Here is an 18,152-nt window from a genome sequence, read left to right as displayed (position 1 = left end):
CCATCTCCAAATTTTTACCCTATCTATATCCCTTTGCAGACTCTTTATATTTCCCTCACAACTTGCTTTCCTACCTATCTTTTTATCATCAGCGAAGTTGGCTACAGTACAGTGGGCAAATGGTCTCCCATTGCAGTATTCCCCTCCCACCCCTAACCTCATCTTTCTTAAATAACAAAGTGACATTTGTCAATTTGGCTTCAATACAGTTGATTCATTCATCCAAGTCATTAATATAGATCATAAATAGCTGAGGCCACAGCACTGGTCCCTGTGGCACTCCATTAGTTATGGTTTGCCAACCTGAAAATGATCCATTTATCCTGACTCTTTGTTTCCTGTTAATTAGCCAATCCAATTTACACTTCTATATTTCATAGAAACTAGGAGCAGGAGTAGGCCATTCAGCCCTTGGAGCCTCCTCTGCCATTCAGTATGATCATGGCTGATCCTTTATCTCAATGCCATATTCCCATTTTCTCTCCATATCCCTTGATGCCCCCAATATCCAAAAAATTGTCAATTTTTTTCTTGACTATATTCAGTGACTTGGCCTCCACAGCCTTCTTTGGTAGAAAATTCCATAGGTTTACCACTCTCTAAGCGAAGACATTTTTTTCTCATCTCAGTTCTAAATGGCCTGCCCCATATCCTGAGGCTGTGGCCCCTGGTTCTGGACTCCCCAACCAGGGGAAACATCCTCCCTGCATCTAGTCTGTCTAGTCAGATTCCATCTCATTCTTCTAAACTCTAGTTAAGACAGGCCCAGTCAAACCAACCTCTCCTCATACGAAAGTCCTGCCATCCCCGGTATCAGCCTAGTGAACCTTTGCTGCACTCCCTCTGTGGAAAGTATATCCTTTCTTAGGGAGGGAGACCAAAACTGCATGCAGTAATCCAGGTGTGGTCTCACTAATGCCCTGTATAACCGCAGTAAGACATCCCTACTTCTGAACTCAAACCCTCTTGCAATGAAGGCCAATATACCATATGCCTTCCTAATTGCTTGTTGCACCTGCCTGTTCACTTTCATTGACTGGTGTCAATATTCCTTTTGTATATCCACATTTCCCAATAAACCATCATTTAAATAATACTCTGCCTTTCTGTTTTTCATATCGTAGCATATAATTTCACATTTTTCCATGTTATACTGCATCTTCCATGTATTTGATCACACACACAACTTGTTTAAATCACCCTGAAGTCTCCTTAGACCATAAGACATAGGAGCAGAAGTAGGCCATTCAACCCATCGAGTCTGCTCTGCCATTCAATAAGATCATGGCTGATCTGATAATCCTCAACTCCACTTTCCTGCCTTTTCCCCATAACCCTTAATTCCCTGACTGATTAAACATCTATCTCAGCCTTGAATATGCTAAACGACTGAGCCTCTACAGCCCTCTGTGGTAAAGAATTCCACATATTGATTACCCTCTGAGAGAAGAAATTCCTCCTCATCTCTGTTTTAAATGGGTGCCCTCTTATTCTGAGATTATGCCCTCTGGTCCTAAACTCTCCCACAATCTCTCAGCATCTACCCTGTCAAGCTCCCTAAGAATCTTACATGTTTCAGTAAGGTTGTCTTTCATTCTTCTAAACTCCAATGAGCACAGGCCCAACCGACTCAACCTCTCCTCATAAGAAAATCCCTCCATGCCCAGGATTAACCTAATGAACCTTCCCTGGAATGCCTCCAAAGCCCTTGCACCCTCCTCACAACGCACAACCCTGCTCAGTTTTCTGTCGTCAGCAAACTTGGGAATATTGCATTTGGTTTCCTCATCCAAGTCATTTATATATATTGTGATTAGCTGGGACCCAAGTGCTCATCCCTGCGGTTCACCACTCGTCACCTCCTGCTATCCAGAAAAAAAACCCATTTATTCCCACTCTCTGTTTCCGTTCTGTCAACTAATTCTCAATCCATGCCAGTATATTACCCCCAATCCCATGTGCGTTAATTTTGCCCACTAGCCTTTTATCTGTGACCTTATCAAAAGCCTTCTTGAAATCTGAATACACCATATCCACTGGTTACCCCTTATCTATTCTACTAGTTACATCCTCAAAAAAACTTCAGTAGATTAGTTAAGCATGATTTCCCTTTCACAAACCCATGCTGACTTTGTCTAATCCTGTTAATGCTTTCCAAGTGCTCTGTGTTTCTCTCCTTCCTTTTTTAAATAGTGGGGTTACATCTGCCACCCTCCAATCTGTAGGAACTGCTCCAGAGTCTATAGAATTTTGGAAGATGACCACTAATGCATCCAATATTTCCAGGGCCACTTCTTTTAGTACTCTGGGATGTAGATTATCAGGCCCTGGGGATTTTTCAGCCTTTAACCATATTAATTTCTCTAGCACCATTTTTTACTAATACAGATTTTCTTCAATTCCTCCCTCTCACTAGAGCCTTGGTTCCCTAGCATTTCTGGGAAATTATGTGTGTCCTCTTTTGTGAAGACAGAACCAAAACGTGTTGAATTCTTCTGTCTTTTTTTTGTTCCTCATTATGATTTCCCCTGTTTCTGACTGTAAGGGACCTACATTTGCCTTTGCTAATCTTTTTCTCTTCACATATTTATGGAAGTGTTTACTATCAGTTTTTATGTTCCCTGCAAGTTTACTCTCATATTCCATTTTCCCCTTCTTGATCAATCTTTTTGTCCACTTTTGCTGAATTCTAAACTGCTCCCAATCCTCAGGCTTGCTGCTTTTTCTGGTAATTTTATATGTTTCCTCTTTGGATCTAATACTATCCCTAATTTCTTTTGTAATCCATGGATGAGCCACCTTTCCTGTTTTATTTTTGTGCCAGACAGGAATGAATAATTGGAAAAACTCAGCAGGTCTGGCAGCATCGGCGGAGGAGAAAAGCGTTGAAGTTTCGAGTCCTCATGACCCTTCGACAGAAGGGTCAAGTTCTGTCGAAGGGTCATGAGGACTTGAAACTTCAACTCTTTTCTTCTCCGCCGATGCTGCCAGACCTGCTGAGTTTTTCCAGGTAATTCTGTTTTTGTTTTGGATTTCCAGCATCCGCAGTTTTTTTGTTTTTATAGGAATGAATAATTGTTGTAATTCAGGCATACCTTCCTTAAATACTAGCCATTGCCTATCCACCATCAACCCTTTTAGTCAGGTTCCCCAATCCATCAGTGCCAACTCGCACCTCATACCCTCGTAGTTCCCTTTATTTAGAGTCAGGACTCTAGGGCAGAATTTTGCCGTCAGTGTGCAGGGGTGGCCCTGACACGCTGACGCGTAAAATGATGCGCAACGATGTCGGATGTGCGTCCGGACGTCATTGTGCGTCATTTTGATATTTCACTCGGCGGGTGCGTGCGAGGTGGCTGGGTGCCTGCTGAACTGTCAACGGCTGTTAAGTCCATTAATTAAAGTAATTAAATTTGTTAACAAGGCTGCCTGTCCAACCTTAAGGTTGGTGGGCAGGCAAAGAGCCCAAGCGGCCTTCGTGTTTTTCAGGAAACCTTATCCATGGGCAGGATGAGGTTTCCTGAAGCTTTCATAAAATGAATAAATAAATTTTCCAAACTTCACAAACATGTCGCAGCTCATATGACATTGTTTCATGAGGGGACATGTTTAAATAAATTTTAACTTTATTTATTAAAAAGTTTTGTAACCCATTCAATCTCCCGAAGGCAGCTTTGTGCCTCAGGAAGATTGTTGCGCTCTTTCATGCGCGAAAGAGCGCAGGTCCCGACTCTCCCTCCTCCGCCCGCCTGCACAGGTAGCGCTGAATGCTACTGGCCGCGCGTTACACTGGGCGGGCCTTAATTGGCCCACCCATGTAAAATGGCGGCGTGTAACTGATTGCGGTTGGCGAACAGCTCCCCGCCCGCTCCCGCCTGGCCCACCCGCCATAGGAAAAATTCTCCCCTAGTTTCGGGTTCAACTTCTTCATTTTCCATCTTAATGAACAATTCTATGATTTTATGGTCACTCTTCTCCGAGGGACCCCGCACAACAAGATTGTTAATTAATCCTTTCTCATTGCACAATACCCAGCCTACGATAGCCGGTCTCTAGTTGGTTCCTTAATGTATTGGTCTAAAAAACCATCACGTACACGATCCAGGAAATCCTCCTCCACAGTATTATCGCTAGTTTTGTTTGTCCAATCTATATGTAGATTAAAGTCACCCATGATTACAGTTGTACCCTTATTGCGTCTCTAATTTTCTGTTTAATGCCTTCCCTTACATCTCTGTTACTGTTTGGGGGCCTATAGACAATCCCCGCCAATGTTTTCTGCCTCTTGGTGTTTCTTATCTCCGCCCAAATAGATTCCATTTCATGATTTTCCGAGCCAATATCCTTCCTCACTATTACATTGATTTCCTGCTTTACTAACAGTGCTACCCCAACTTCTTTCCTTATTTGTCAGTCCTTCCTAAATATTGAATACCCCTAGATGTTCAGTTCCACCCTTGGTCACCCTGCAGCCATGTCTCTATAATTGCAACCATATCATAACCGTTTATATCTATTTGCGCTGTTAATTCACCTACCTTATTGCGAATGCTCCACGCATTAAGATACAATGCCTTTAGTCTTGTCTTTTTAACTTTGTTAGTCATCTTAGCTTTATTTTACACTATGACACCATTTGTTTCTCGCTGTTGCTTTTTCTGCTTTCCACTTTTGCTTCTTACTTTTCTGTCTTTTGTTTCTAACCTTGTTTCCCCCTCCTCTGTCTCCCTGCTCAGGTTTCCATCCCCCTGCCATTCTAGTTGAAACCCTCCCCGACAGCACTAGCAAACACTCCCTCCACCAAGGACATTAGTCCTGGTCCTGCCCAGATGCAACCCATCCTGTTTGTACTAGTCCCACTTTCCCCAGAACTGTCCCCAATGTCCCAGGAATCTGAATCCCTCCCCTTCACACCATTTCTTCAGTCACATATTCATCCAATATATTCTACTATTTCTACTCCCACTAGAACATGATACTGGTAGTAATCCTGAGATTACTACCTTTAAGGTCCTACTTTTTAATTTACGTTCTAACTCCCTCTTTTCAGCTTGTAGGACCTCATCCTTTTTTTTACCTATGTTGTTGGTACCGATATGTAACACGGCCACTGGCTGTTCACCCTCCCCCTTCAGAATACCGTGCAGACTCTCTGAGACATCCTTGACCCTGGCACCAGGGAGGCAACATACCATCCTGGAGTCTCTTTTGCAGCACAGAAACGCCTGTCTGTTCCCCTTACTATTGAATTCCGCATCACCACAGCCCTGCCACTCTTCTTCCTCCCCTCTGGTGCAGCAGAGCGACCCATGGTGCCATGGATTTGGCTCCTGCTGCTTTCCCCTGAGAAATCATCGCCCCCCCCTTCCCAAACAGTATCCAAAATGATATATCTGTTAGAGAGGGGGATGGCCACAGGGGACTTCTGCACAACCTGCCTTTCTCTACTCTGCTTGGTGGTCACCCATCCCCTTTCCGCCTGTTCAGTCTTTACCTGCGGTGTGACCACCTCACTGAATGTGCTGTCCACAAAAATCTCAACATCGCATATGCTCCAGAGTGAAACCATCTGCAGCTCCAGCACCAAAATATGGTTAGCCAGTAGCTGCAGCTGGACACACTTCCTGCACACATGGTCGCAAAGGATACTGGAAGTGTCCATGACTTCCCGCATAGCACAGGAGGAGCATATCATGGGTGCAAGCTCTGCTGCCATGACTCCCCTTTAGATTAAGCTTGTTACTTACTCCGTTTTAAGAATACTAACTATGCTAGGGGCCTTATTCTACTCTAAACACTCCCACTACAGTCTGAAGCTCTCACCTTATTTTGTTCAAGCTAATGGACTGCAGCAGTTTAATTAGTCGAAAAAATAAAAGTAGAAGTGCTCAACTGACCCTACTTACCAATCAGCTGCCTCCCCTGCATCTCATCGCTTTTTGAATCGTGACATCACTTCGAACTCCACTGCCTGTAGGTCTTGAGGGTGCGCCTCTCCTCTCCGGTCTTGGCCTCTGTGTTTTGCGCCCTTTTATACTGATCTCACTAGCCTCTCCTCTACGGACTAAAACTCACCTTCTTCCAACCCTAACAAGAACTTTTAGTTAACTGCTAAGTGAAAGAAAGACTAGACTTTAGGTAGAATTTAACTCTTAACTCCCTCAGTCGTCAATCTCCAACTGAAGCTCTTTACTGCAGCCAAACACGGCACTATAAGATAGCCCACTTTTATACTCTCTGAACTTAGCCTTTGAGAACCTGATTGAGCCAGTTATCTAATTAACTAGTTACAGTTGCAAGCAGAGCCCTGTTTTAAGGCAGGACTAAAACTCACCTTCCAACCCTAACAGCAACTTTTAGTTAATGCTAAATTAAAGAAAGACTAGACTTTAGATAGAATTTAACCCTTATTTTAACACTTAAACTCCCTCAGTCACCAATCTCCAACTGAAGCTCTCTACTGCAGCCAAACACAGCATTCCAGTGCAGACGTTGATCATCAACAGAATTGTAGATCAGCTTTTGCTGGGTATAATCTGCTGCCTGCTGGTTCTTTTGCTAATTACCTTTGTTGTGAGATTGTGTATTTTGAAGATATGATTTCTATTTTTTTTTTATTGGCTAGATTTTAAACCGGAACCCTGTACAGACAATTGTGTTCTTTTAAGAAAGAAACAGCCCAGACAGACTGAGCTGCTACAAAACACAATTTCGTATTCCGCAAAGTTGGAATGAAGACAAACACTCAGCCCCTGAGGAGCACGAAAGACCCCATCTCCTGACTATTCACACCACGCTGAGACTTTGCAAATATTTCTGAGATGAGACATCAAAATTCAGTTACCTGTTCTGAAGCCATAACTGCAGCAGACATGAACTAATCAAACTCCTCTGGAATATACAACCAGCAAATTATTTCAAGGGAAACTCTGTTGAGCAAGAGAGAGGAAGTGAAAAGGACAATGTTCTACTGAATTTCTCTCTCTCTCACTCTCTAGAAGTATTGTGTCTGGTTTGTAAAGTGACTACCCTGAGAAGAAAACAACCACTAACCGCTAATCTTTTAAATTAAAATGTGCAAATCTGCTCTGTATAACTGCATCCAGGAGAATAATTAAACTAAACAGCCACAACATTGAATCGCCGCATCGAGGAACAGATAACTGTATACTCCACTTTTTCTTTCATGGAATGTAACATCCTTTATAAGCCTATCGTCTGCGATCTGTTCTTGTGCGTGTGTAGGCCCAGACGAATGTGTGTGACTGTATGAATAATGTCATGTTTTTCTTTTTTAGCTCAGGAATAATTTCAAAAAATTTACCGCATTCCTGTTTAACTTAAGTCAACCTGTCTGACTAATCCTCTACAACCTTGACACGTAAATAGTGGGACACTTACAGAATTGGCAAAGCACATTCTATCTAAATCCTTAGAAAAGAAAAAAAACAAACCCTGTTATGGTCAAATGAGGAGTGGGAGGACAGTGAAGTCATTTCACCCTTCCTCACTCGGTCATAACACCTTAAACGTGTGTCCTCTGGTTACTGACTGTTCTGCCGACAGAAACAGATTTTCCTTTTCTGTCGAAGGGTCATGAGGACTCGAAACGTCAACTCTTTTCTTCTCCGCCGATGCTGCCAGACCTGCTGAGTTTTTCCAGGTAATTCTGTTTTTGTTACAGATTTTCCTTGTTTACCTAATTAATGCTCATCATGATTTTCAACATTTTTGTGAAATGCTAACGTTACAAATGCATTGCTTTATAAGATTATGTTTCCAGATTGTGTCTTTAATTTTGGATAAAATGGAGAAAGTTATATGATCAGTTCTGAATAATGCTGACAACAAACCTGGATGGCTTGGGTCTTAAAGATTAAAGGGGAGCCCAGTTTGTTTTACTGGGAAGAAGATGCAAGGTGTTTACGCCTGAAAACAATGACCAAAACATCTGTGCTGATAGTGGATAGACTGTTAGTCTAAAAAGTCCCAGAAAGGTGTTAAGAATGCCAGGTTTTTAAACAGTTATACTTTAAGTTGCCTATTTACTTCAAGATAGAATTAAGTTGGGAGTTTAAAAGATAACAAATTAGCATTTCTACTTTGATATGAGGCCTGTGTGATTCACACTGCCATGGAAATGGGTCTTGAAAGGGAGAGAGTCAATAGGAAGTCATTGTAGGATCAGCTTACATGGTGTTTTCTTAAAATACCACTGAACCTCACAGACAGGATCAGTCTGCCAAAATCTGAGAGAGAGCTGAGAAGTAGAGGCAGCAAGTCTCTATGGTTCACCACCCAAGAAGATTCCACATCTGTGGTGCTGTTATAAATGTGGCTATCGGAATTTATAATGTAAAATGTTGATAGAATGTACAAACAGATGCAAAATTTTTAATAGATCATAGATATATAACCTGTTATGAATATCTAGCTCATAATTCATATGTTTTGGAATATGACTTTTAGATTTAGAGGTTAATGCTTTAACTGTAGAAAATGGGGTATCTGGAGCATCCTGAGGGGTCTTGACAAGGTGGATATGAAGAGGATGTTTCCTCTTCTGGGAGAATCTAGAACTAGGGGTCGCTGTTTAAAAATAAGGGGTCACCCATTTAAGACAGAGCTGAGGAGGAATTTTTTCCCTTGACAGTCATGAGTCTTTGGAACTCTTTTCCTCAAAAGGCAGTAGAAGCAGAGTTTTTGAATATTTTTAAGGCAGAGCTAGACAGTTTCCTGCTAAGCACGGGGGTGAAAGGTTATAGGGGAGGCGGGAATGTGGAGTTAAGGTTACAATCAGATCAGCCATGATCTTATTGAATGGCAGAGCAAGCACGAGGGACCGAGTGGCCTACTCCTGCTCCTAATTCATATGTTCGTATGTCCAGCCTCTGATCATTGGCCAACTCCAACTTGCCTTGAAGTACCGACATTGGAATCCCCTGATACAGCCGAGAGCTGGATAAGAAGCTCCCGCAGGCATGTTACGTCCCACGGGCCATAGTCTGCCCAGATCTGCGCAAGTGCCTTTTTCAATAGCCTCCAATACTCAGCTAATCTACGATTATGCAATCCTAGTCCTCTCTGAACAAAGGCCCCACTTTTCACCATCACCCTACCATAGCTGACTCCCTATGCACCAGTAAATTGTCTTAATTTTGAATTCCATCTTTGGCTTTGACTTTTTAGTGAACTTTTTTTCAGCTATAGATTCTAGTGCGAACCCTTTAGACTGAGGATTACTGCTTGCCCTCTATTTCCTACACTGTACTGGCAATTGATGATTTTCAGCCCCCTTTGGTTCTCTTCAAAACCATTTTTTCCTTGTAATTTCTCCTGCTTATTTTCTGCCTTTGAAACCTTGTTCACTATGCCTTCATGTACTCTTCCACCCCCACCTATATATTTTGGGAGATAAAGAGGGTCAAAATTCTGCACCTGAAGCATTCTTTTAAGCAAGTAGTACAATATAAATCTATATTGTTGCAGTAGAGTGTACTTCATCTGTGGAAGGGGAGGTCTTTATAGGCTTTTTTTCTAATTCCATGTTTTCTTGTGTTCTTATTAGAAATAAAGTGAAACTTTGATTAAAAAAAAATGGAACATCAAATGTTTGAGTCAAAAGAAGAGTGTACTTTCCAGTACCAGGACTCATTACCACCACTACCTGTTCCCCCTCTTGAGGAATCATTGATGAAATATTTAGATGCAGGTACAGTATCATCATCATAGTTTACTTAGAGATTTGTGCCTGTCTATCTACTGCAGTTGAGTCTCTTTTGTGGTCAAAAAAGGAACTATCTTTTCATATAGACATAGACCAGACTCATTAAAATTGTCGGGAGTGTGGCAGTAACTCAGCATGCTGGTCTTAATATTGATGCAAAGATCTAGTTGGATTTAATATTTTTGGGTAAATTTATTTTTGTTAATTTATTTTGGTTTTTTATAGTTTGTATCGATCAGGTTTTGATTTTTGTTTCCAAGCATAGGATTTTAATCTTCTCCTGCCCTCTGTTTTTTGTCACAACAATACTGACTCTTGCTGGTGTCTAATTCCACAGATGCCTGTAGTTTTTGGATATCGTCATTTTTTTCTATAAAAGTATAGATAGTGAGTGTTATCAGGTTGTTTCACCACATTCATGACCCTATTTAACGCTTTCTTTGCTTAATTAATTCAAGTGGACTTGGATAAGAAGGGTTACTGGTCTTTACCCTCACCAGAAACTGTTGATTACTTTTGAACTGGATTTCTCCCATGGCAGTTCCACTCTGTATTGCCAGAGTCTTGAGTCTCATATGAGACCCATGTCCTTCCTGATGCCTGATTCCCTGCAATACAAACATTTATTTTTTGCATTATCCTGTAGGTGAATAGGGAGTAGAAAAGCCCTGTGATCTTCTGCAAGATTTCGAACAGATCTAGCAACTCAAGACTGGACATCCATGAGGCGCTGTGGGCCATCAGCAGCAGCAGAATTGTATTCGAACACAATCTGCAACCCCATGGCCTGGCATATCTACCAGTCTACCATCACCATCAAGCCAGGGGATCAACCCTGGTTTAATGAAGAGTGCAGGAGGGCATGCCAGGAGCAGCAATAGGCATACCTAAAAATGAGGTGTCAACCTGGTAAAGCTACAACATAGGACTACTTGCATGCCAAACAGCATAAGCCGCAAGTGATAGACAGGGTTAAACGATCCCACAACCAACGGATCAGATCTAAGCTCTGCAGTCCTACCACATCCAATTGTGAATGGTGATGGACAATTTAAACAACTCACTGGAGGAGGAGGCTCCACAAATATCCCCATCCTCAATAATGGAGGAACCCAGCACCTCGGTGCAAAAGATAAAGCTGAAGCATTTGCTACAAACTTTAGTCAGAAGTGCTGAGTGGATGATCTATCTTGGCCTCCCTCTGAAGGTCCCCAGCATCATAGGTACCAATCTTCAGCCAATTCAATTACTCCACGTGATATCAAGAAACGGCTAAAGGCACTGGGTACTGCAAAGGCTATGGGCCCTGACAATATTCTGGCAATAGTACTGAAGATTTGTGCTCCAGAACTTTCCGCGTCCCTAGCCAAGCTGTTCCAGTACAGCTACAACATTGGCACCTACCCGGCCTTGTGGAAAATTGCCCAGGTGTGTCCTGTACAAAAAAAGCAGGACAAATCCAACGCAGCCAATTACCGCCCCATCAGTCTACTCTCCACCATCAGTAAAGTAATGGAAGGGGTCATTAACAGTGCTATCAAGCGGCACTTGCTTAGCAATAACCTGCTCACTGACGCCCAATTTGGGTTCTGCCAGGCACTCAGCTCCTGACTTCATTACAGCCTTGGTTCAAACATGGACCAAAGAACTGAACTCCCGAGGTGAGGTGAGAGTGACTGCCCTTGACATCAAGGCCACATTTAACCAAATGTGGCATCAAGGAGCCCTAGGAGAATTGGAGTCAATGGGAATCGAGGGGAAAACTCTCCGCTGGTTGGAGTCATACCTAGCACAAAGGAAGATGGTTGTGCTTGTTGGAGATCAGTCATCTCAGCTCCAGGATATCACCGCAGGAGTCCCTCAGGGTAGTGTCCTCGGCCCAACCATCTTCAGCTGCTTCGTCAATGACCTTCCTCCCATCATAAGGTGAGAAGTGGGGATGTTCGCTGATGATTGCACGATGTTCAGCACCATTGGCGATTCCTCAGAAACTAAAGTAGTCCATGTCCAAATGCAGCAAGACCTGGACAACATCCAGGTTTGGGCTGACAAGCAGCAAGTGACATTTGCGCCAGACAAATGTCAGGCAAAGACCATCTCCAACAAGAGAGAATCCAATCATTGCCCTTGATGATCAATGGCATTACTATTACTGAATCCCCCACTATTAACATCCTGGAGGTTACCATTGACCAGAAACTGAACTGAACTAACCATATAAATACAATGGCTACAAGAACTGGTCAGAGGCTAGGAATCGTGCAACAAATAACCCACCTCCTGACTCCCCAAAGCCTGTCCACCATCTACAAGGCACAAGTCAAGAGTGTGATGGAATACTCCCCACTTGCCTGGATGAGTGCAGCTCTCACAACACTCAAGAAGCTTGACACCATCCAGGATAAAACAGTCCGCCTGTTTGGCATCACCTGCAAACATTCACTCCCTCCACCACTGACACACAGTAGCAGCAGTGTTTGCCATCTACAAGATGCACTGCAGGAATTCACCACTGTCACTACTATCTAATTTACTTACTGGTTGTCTGTCTACATATTTTTATCTGAACGTAGTTGCTTTGCTCACATTTTTGAAAGGTTTTCTCCTTCGACATCCTCCAAACCCATGACCACTACCATCTAGAAGGACAAGGACAGCAGATAGATGGGAACACCACCACATCCCATGAATGAATTAAAAAAAGAGAGATAATGAGAAGGCATGTCATTAAGCCAGGGAGTGGGATGGAAATTTTGACGTCAATTTCAACATATATAACACATAGTAAATTGTTATTTGGTTCCTACCAAAGATTTCAATTGTTTAGAAACAAAACTTGATTGAAGTATTTAAGATCCTGAATGGTTTTGACAAGGTGGATTTGGATGAGTCTAGAACTCGTGGGGCACAGTTTTAAAATTACGGGTCGCCCTTATAGGACATTGCTGAGGAGATTTTTTTTCTCTCAGAGGGTTGTGTGACTTTGTAGCTCTCTGCCTTAGAAGACGATGGAAGCGGGGTCATTGAATATTTTTACAGCAGAGGAAGATTCTTGTTAGACAAAGGAATCAAAGGTTATCGGGGTAGGTGGGAATGTGGAACTCAAAACACTGATGTAGCCATGATCTTATTGAATGGCGGAGCAGGCTCGAGGGGCTGAATGGCCTACCTCTGCTCCTATTTCATATGTTCGTATGTACCTAAATATTTTCAGATTGTGTTGTTATGATTGTACATTGCAATGTTTAATTTGGTGTTGAGACGCTCCTTCAAGCGGCAATAATATCTTGCTGCCTTGGATTCTTTGTTTTTGGCATATGAGAGATGTGGACAGTTGTACATTCTTGAATTTTATCATGTTTTGATTAATTGTATAGACAGTGGCATAGAGTGATCATACAGAATAGGGCATTGCCATAGACTGTTGCACAGTTTTTGAACCCTAGTGAGTTTATTTCTCCAATTTTGCTTTTTGATTTGTATTATTAGAACTGGTGTGTTCTATCTTTAAAATTTAATCCTTTTGTTTTAATATTCATCTGTGCGAAACTAGATATTGATACAACCCTAAAAATTCTGTGCCAGATACTGATTATTACGTGTAAACTTTCATTCAACCATTTTTACTTCCTCCAGACATCTATCTGTCATTCACTAAGATAAAAGCAAAAAACTGCGGATGCTGGAAATCCAAAACAAAAATAAAAATAAAAATACCTGGAAAAACTCAGCAGGTCTGGCAGCATCTGCAGAGAGGAGCACAGTTAACGTTTTGATGCCGTATGACTGTTCAACAGAACTAAGTAAAAATAGAAGAGAGGTGAAATATAAGCTGGTTTAAGGGGGGTTGGGACAAGTAGAGCTGGATAGAGGGCCAGTGACAGGTGGAGATAGCCAAAAGATGTCACAGACAAAAGGACAAAGAGGTGTTGAAGGTGGTGATATTATCTAAGGAATGTGCTAATTAAGGGTAGAAAGCAGGACAAGCAAGGTACAGATAGCCCCCAACGCAGATGCTGCCAGACCTGCTGAGTTTTTCCAGGTATTGTTATTTTTATTTTTGTTTTTTTTTTATCTATCATTCACATTGTGCCATATTTGACATACGGTGACAGTGTTTGATTATAAAATAGTTTTTTAGATCTCTAGGGTCCTTCAGAATTCAGCCTTGTATGTTTATAGTTGCACTATCCCCATAATTCTCAAGATGTTACATTTTATGCTGTGAAATCAGTGAAAACCTGTTATAGTAGGCTTGTCAATATTGTTTAGTTGTAATTATACAGTTGAATTTTTTAAAAATTATTTTAGTGAAGCCATTTTTGAATGAAGAAGAACTGCAAAGAAGTACAGAAATTGTTAAAACATTTGGACAAGGGATTGGTAAACAGCTGCATCAAAAACTTCTGGAGAGGGCCAAAGTTAGGAGAAACTGGGTAAGCAGGAGCACAGATGCTGTTGGTATTAACATAATAATGAAGTAGTGTAGTTGGTTGGTTTCAACTAATTTACTTATTGGTTATCTGTCTACATATTTTTACCTGAACGTAGTTGCTTTGCTTTCATTTTTGAAAGGTTTCTATTTTAATTCTTGCATTTTTTTGCATTTAAAAGGCATTTTCTGTCCATTCCATCTGTCTGTTTTCATTTCTAGCCCCTTGCACCATCTACACCTGAAAAGGTGGCTGATCCTCCAGGGTTAGAGTCATAGATGTCTGCAGCACAGAAAAAGGCCCTTCGGCCCATCAAGTCTGCGCCAGTCAAACAAGTACCTAACTATTCTAATCCCATTTTTCAGCACTAGGGCCCCTAGCCTTGTATGCCATGGCATCGCAAGTGCTATACCCATGTTTTTCAGAAGGATTGCTAGGAAGCATATGAGATCAGCCCAAGTGTTGACTCTTCCTCTTTTTGATATGATATGATTGAGATTATGAACTTGGCTATATGGAGGAATAAAGATCCACCTCCTTTCTGTGGGCTTACTCTGTACCATCACATTGCTATAAATATTTTATTTCACCAAATTCTACGTGACTTCATTTTTATTTCAAAACCTCCCTTTTTTGCATGCCAAGAATGGGATTGCTACAAGATTGTTCTTATACTATGAGTTGATAGAAGTCTGTGCTCATACTGCAGCTGACCACAATTATTTGAAAATAATTTTGCCCAGGAATTTCACAAGGAGGCTATGCACTTCTGTCGTTATCACTCTGCTGCATGGGGACAAGTGATGTTTGGTGGTGTTAAGCCCAAACCTGAAATCTTTGTCATCCATAATTATGGAACCACACCTCGTGCCATCTTTATTTGCCCAGAAATAAAGCCTTAGAGAAAGTGGTATTAAAGTGACATTGAAGTAGTTGTTTAATTATAATAGTCAATATTATATGGTATTATGTTATAATTGCCAGTATTTCGTCCATTATCCTTTTTATTTGCTGGGGAATACTTGACTGTGATGCAAGGTGGACTTTAAAACTCTGAGAAGCATTGTAATGTATTGAACTGGTGCTTTGAAGCACAAGAATTTGATTAATTTACAATTAACTATGACTTCTGGATAAAATGCTGTGACATTCCTTCAGATGCCTGTACAGTTTCAGAACATTTCAATGTAATCTGTTTCTTGTGTGAATGTATTACTTTTTTTTAAAACGATCATAACTACTATTGTTCTGTGTCTTTTGATCAGCTTGAGGAATGGTGGCTGATGAGTGCCTATCTGGATGTTCGGATGCCATCAATGTTGAATGTAAACTTTGGAGGTCCTGGTCCCTACTTAGAACATTATTGGCCACCAAAAGAAGGCACACAGCTTGAACGTACTGCTATGGCTGTATTCTTCATGCTACAATTTTGGAGACTACTTAGAAAGTAAGGTGAATTATATGTAGTGGAAAAATTGTAAAACATATTTTCCTGAAATTAAATAAGGAAAATAATGTATAATCCCATTTCTGATAGGATAGTAGAAAGTTTGGGGTAGATGGGAGAATTTAGTTGAGAATCATTTACAACATTTTTCAGTGCCAAGGCGCTCCTTAAACAGTGACATTGTATTGATGAATGGCTTGTAGAAATTGCATCCAAATTAAACCTTTTGGATTTTGGTGGCCTTGATTTGGAATCAGTTTTTCCATTTGTACCTGAACTAGTCCATCATTCTAAAGCTTACAATATGTACTCTCTGCACCGAAAGCACAAAGTGCATGTTCAATATTTTTATGAGATTTAGTGCAAGTTCATCCAACTTCCTAATTTTGATCCCACACACTGCTCTGAGTACCTTTAGACATTATAGAAATTATAAGACCATAAGGCATAGGAGCAGAAGTAGGCCATCCGTCCTATCAAACCTGCTCTGCCATTCAATGAGATCATGGCTGATCTGATAATCCTCAACTTCACTTTCCTGCCTTTTCCCCATAACCTTTGATTCCTTTACTGATTAAAAATCTGTCTATCTTAACCTTGAATATACTTAACGACCCAGCCTCTTCATCCCTCTGTGGTAAAGAATTCCACAGATTCACTACCCTCTCAGAGAAGAAGTTCCTCCTCGTCTCTGTCTTAAGTGGGCGACCCCTTACTCTGCGATTATGCCCTCTGGTCCTAGACTCTCCCACAAAGGGAAACAACGTCTTAGCATCTACCCTGTCAAGCCCCCTAAGAATCTTATATGTTTCAATAGGTCGCCTCTCATTCTTCTACACTCCAATGAGTACAGGCCCAACTTACTTAACCTCTTCTCATAAGAAAATCCCTCCGTACCCAAGATCAACCTAGTGAAACCTTCTCTGGACTCCAATGCCAGTATATCTTCCCTTAGATGGGTGAACAAAACTGTTCGCAGTATTGTAGGTGTGGTCTAACAAGTTGCCTTCCCTATTACCTGTTGAACTTGTATGTTAGCTTTTTGGGTTTCGTGCACGAGGACCCCCAAATCCCTCTGTGCTGCAGCTTTCTGCAGTCTTTCTCCATTTAAATAATATTCAGCTCTGTTCTTCCTGCCAAAGTGTGTAACTTTACATTTTCCCACGTTATGTTCCATCTACCAATTTTTTGCCCACTCACTTAACCTGTCTATATCCCCCTGTAGACCCTTTGTGTCATCCTCACCACTTGTCATCCCAATTATTTTTGCGTCATCCGCAAACTTGGTGAAATTATCAAGGAATAGCTTATATTAGATTTGTCAAAAGCACATTGCCAGTCCATGAAAGTTCAGGCCAATCAGTTGTAGCACTTTAAGTTTGAAAAATCAGATGCTTCTTGCTTGCTGGAATAGCTATTATATTCCACCCTTTTTCTTTATGTGTGTGGGGAGTCCCCTGGTGGGTTCAGGGGTTGGGGGGGTGGGGGAGTCCCATCGGGGTAGGGTAGTCGGGGATGTTGGGTAGAGTTCCCACAGGGGGTTGGGGGACATGTGGGGAGTCCCATGGGGTTTGATGTAGGTCTGTACAATAGTTACCCAGAAGCTAGAAGTGGTTTTAATTCTTCTAACTTTTCTGGGTAACTTGGTGTAAAGACAGTCAGAACCATCTGAAATTCGTGACTTAAATCACATTTTTGGTTGGTTCCCAATGCAGGACAATTGTCCATCGTAAGTTTGAACTTCCCGGGCAATTGCCATGCAAACCTTATCTGGGAACCTCTGGTGTGGTGTGGTGGGGTGGGGTGGGTGGGGATCCCCAGAGCATCTCTGAGATACCCCCCAGTTACACTGCCCTGCAGCTCAAAGTTAAGGCCCATAATTTCAAACTAGTTTATTACTAAATAATGTAATTTATATTTTGTTAAATGTCTATCCTAGGACAAAAATGTATGCTTACAGTAAAAATTAGTAAATGGAGAAATGATAAAGTGGCTTTTGTGAAATGAAATGGCACAGCATATATTGATTTGGGCACCACAAGATATGCTGATGATCTGATGTAGAGGTTTTTTGTTAACTGTTTAGTGCTGGCCACCAGTCTTATAATGTTGACTTTTTTGTCAATGCACATGCTAGGTGAGAAAAACAATCCTCATTTTTGTTTTTTTTCTCGTAGACAGCGCTTGGCTGTACACAAAGCTGGTAGTGTGCCATTAGACATGGACCAGTTTCGTGCATTGTACTGTACCTGTAAAATACCTGGAGTAACCAGAGATTCCCTTGTCAGCTACTTTAAGACAGGTAATTATTTTGTTGAAAGCAACTGTTACAAAAACAGTAAGGATCAGATTCTATCCATTATACATACAAAAAACAGTGAGTGGCCAAAAGTACTGTGCCTGTAGATGGCATTATGAATGTATTGTCACATGACAAATACAGAACAATAAGGCGCCACCTAAGGTTAAATGCCAAATGCAAAAACTGAACTTATCATAATGTTCATGTCCTGTACTCTGTTCCAAAGATAATAACTATTCTCAG

The 18,152-nt window shown here is 41.4% G+C and overlaps 1 protein-coding gene across 13 annotated transcripts in view; it reads left to right on the top strand.

The window, feature by feature from the left end:
- The window catches only part of crot (carnitine O-octanoyltransferase), a 90,612-nt gene that overhangs the window by 8,923 nt on the left and 63,537 nt on the right, over positions 1–18,152 (top strand). For 10 of the 13 annotated variants that reach the window (XR_005942581.1, XR_005942580.1, XM_041183590.1 and 7 more), the window contains 4 exons: positions 9,569–9,712; positions 14,039–14,163; positions 15,426–15,607; positions 17,785–17,909. Coding sequence is in view for 11 of the 13 variants with exons in the window: in XM_041183590.1 (XP_041039524.1) it covers positions 9,598–9,712; positions 14,039–14,163; positions 15,426–15,607; positions 17,785–17,909 (547 nt within the window). In the remaining 2 variants the exon portion in view is untranslated. Of the gene's footprint in view, positions 1–6,625; positions 7,664–9,568; positions 9,713–14,038; positions 14,164–15,425; positions 15,608–17,784; positions 17,910–18,152 lie in introns of those variants that run through there. The other 3 variants (XM_041183587.1, XM_041183593.1, XM_041183594.1) reach the window with 3 other exon arrangements.

This window comes from Carcharodon carcharias, chromosome 3 (genome assembly GCF_017639515.1).
Source record: "Carcharodon carcharias isolate sCarCar2 chromosome 3, sCarCar2.pri, whole genome shotgun sequence".
Lineage (NCBI taxonomy): Eukaryota > Metazoa > Chordata > Chondrichthyes > Lamniformes > Lamnidae > Carcharodon > Carcharodon carcharias.
The sequence above is the reverse complement of the archived record's forward strand: the minus strand, read 5'-3'. Positions and strand labels throughout refer to the sequence as shown.